This window comes from Bison bison, unplaced genomic scaffold (genome assembly GCF_000754665.1).
Source record: "Bison bison bison isolate TAMUID 2011002044 unplaced genomic scaffold, Bison_UMD1.0 scf7180017847259, whole genome shotgun sequence".
NCBI classification, from domain to species: Eukaryota; Metazoa; Chordata; class Mammalia; order Artiodactyla; family Bovidae; genus Bison; species Bison bison.
Window position 1 is genome coordinate 17,537 of NW_011477832.1, and position 2,774 is coordinate 20,310.

General features: G+C 42.6%; 1 protein-coding gene across 1 annotated transcript in view; it reads right to left on the reverse strand.

The window, feature by feature from the left end:
• Window positions 1–922: 922 nt before the first annotated feature.
• LOC104990296 (antigen WC1.1-like) overlaps window positions 923–2,774 on the reverse strand; it is a 43,376-nt gene continuing 41,524 nt past the window's right edge. The window contains 3 exon segments of the mRNA XM_010842305.1: window positions 923–1,045; window positions 2,261–2,406; window positions 2,728–2,760. Coding sequence (XP_010840607.1) covers window positions 966–1,045; window positions 2,261–2,406; window positions 2,728–2,760 — 259 coding nt within the window. The 3' untranslated portion in view covers window positions 923–965.

Sequence of the window (2,774 nt, forward strand, 5' to 3'; positions counted from 1 at the left end):
CAGGGTGGCAAAGATTCGGACATCACTGAGTGACTAACATTTTCACTTTGTCCCACCTGGATACAGGGTGTGAGGTAGCACCGATTTGCCCTTCACCAACTTGGAGAGAGATACGAGTTGATGTAATTCACTTTAAATGCTAGATAATTGGACAGACAAGAAATGACAACATCCTGAAGAAGTAGTAGAAAGTGATGGAGAGGCAAGACTGGATTTAAAAGGATTTGATAACCAACTAGACATGGGAGAAGAGAGATAAAGAGTCTATATGCACTTGAGGAAAAAACTGAAAAAAGTAACCTAGGGAATGGGAGATAAAAAGGAAGAGGTAGTTACGTAGAGTGAGATTTTTAATTGGCCTTGAGAATTTAGGCAGGGTAAAGAAAGCTGTATGCATTCTCTTCCACCAGCCAATTTCTTACCCTCAACTTTGAAACTCACACCCAATCTGGTGCCCAATAACTGAATAAAAACAGATGGTGTGACATCTCGGGAAAGGGGAAGAGCATATAGGAAGGTTTAGGATTTCCACCCCCCATACAAGTTCACCTTGCTAAGAATGAAGGTGTGAGTGTGGACAAAGTTTAGAATCTGCTGTCTAAGAAGAGTGACCTGGAGCATTTCTGAGCCTGAGTGAAGTCAAGCCTTACTTAGCATTTGGGGGAGGTGAGACAGGTCAGTTCACTCATCTGGTATTTCCTTATAAGGAAATTGTGATTGAGTACCAATCCTCTAAGAGCATTTGGAATGAATCTTGCCATTGTCAACAAAGCAAAAAGTTATTTTATTGAGAATATTTCATTATGAGCAATTTCCATATAATACAATTATAGGTCAGCACTATTCTACTAAAATATGGGCAATTAGAATATCTGAGACAACATCTCATATTTAATACATCATGGGGAAGTAACTATGGATGTTTCCAGAGCACTTAGTTCAACATCATCGTACCCAGTGTCTGCTTACTCCCCCTGGAGCAACCAGGGGCTCTCTTCTTCTTCCCTAGGATCAGCCACCTCTCTAGAGATATTCAGAGAAGAACCTGAAGTAGGAATGAAACATTTGATTAGAACTGAAGCAAAGGGACCTGACAGAGCCCTGTGGTGGAAGTGAGTCAAATAAGTGGTGATGACAAAGCATCCCTGGGATCCAGGTGCACTCAGGGAGGCTCAGGCTATTTCATGTTTATTTCAGTGAGGATGGATCAGGGCTGTCTTCTCAAGATCCGGCCCAGGAATTGGCTAGTTAGTGGTCCAGTGGTCAGGACTTGGTGCTTTCACTTCTGTGGCCCAGGTACAATTTCTGTTTCAGGCACTAAGACCTGCAAGTCTTGCAGCACTGCCCCTCCCCACCCCCAACCCCCAAAAAAGGATTCAGCCCATCTGAGGTCTCAACTCAAATGGGAAATCCTGGATTAAAGATCTGTTCCCAGGCTACACAATCAGCAAGGAGATGCCCAAGAAGGGAAGAATCTCTAGAAGGGGTATAAAATTTTCTTTTTTCATAATCAACATGTCTGAATCAACAAGGAGAGGGAGGTAGACGATCACATCTGGAGAAATCTCAGCTCCTCACTGACCATCCAACTCTGCTCTTGGTGGTCTTGACTTGTGTTCCCCAAAGCCCACAAAAAGCAACCACAGGATCCTTCTGCAGTTGCCCCTCCCCCAGGAAACACATGAACCTCAGATGGAGAAATACCCTTGATGGAGAATGAGTGTATTTCCTTGGCCACTGAAATGTGTGGAGCAGATTAACATGAACCTGCCCACAAATTCTGAGTCCATAATCCACCATCATGCTTTTGTTTTTTAGGGCCATATATACCATCCACTTTACACATATTTGGGTTGACCTATGGTCAGAGTGCATTTTAAAGTATAAAAATGCTTTACAAATTCCAATACTAACATAGTCTTTAAAATCTCTAACTGCATTTCACATATGAGACAGCACAAAAGGTTATTCAGTTATTCTATTTTTGTATTAGGTAAATATGCTCAAGTAATCTGCAAGTGTTAATGCAGGCACATGAAGGATAAAGCCATGCAGACACAGTTACTAATACTAGAGTGCTTCCTCTTCTCCCCAGGAGTCTGAAAACATTAAAGAAAGGAATAAGATCAAAATGATGCTATCAACTATTGGAGGTCATCCAAAATTGGAATATCTATGAGGGATGGACACTGAGCAGCTCAAATTCACCATTTCCAGGATAGAGACCAAAGATTGCAGGAGATCAGCTAACTCCACTCACCTGTCTGAGAGGACCTCGTCACATCCACCTTCTCTGGGGGCACTTCCTCCTCACTCCCCTGAGAGGCAGAAGGAGCCCCAGGCAATGGTACCTCTTCAGCATCATCGTAATCCTCACCAAGGGCATCAGTCCTCTGATCTGGGGCTTCCAAAGGCAGAGCAAGGGTCAGATGAAACCAAAGGAAGTGGGTTGGTCTGGGAAATACCTAAGATCCCTTCTGACCCAGAGTTTCTGAGCCACTAAACAAAAGTACCAGTCACTCTTTGTTGCAACAGAATTTTTTCTAAGGTTGTATTTCATGCTGGTGTGCCCATAAACCAAACAAATGATTTTATACATATCAATACTTCCTTTGCCAACAAATGTCTATATAATCAAAGCTATGGTTTTTCCAGTAGTCATGTATGGATGTGAGAGTTGGACCATAAAGAAGGCTGAACATCAAAGGATTGATGCTTTTGAATTGTGGTGTTGAAGAAGACTCTTCAGAGTCCCTTGGACTGCAGGGAGATCA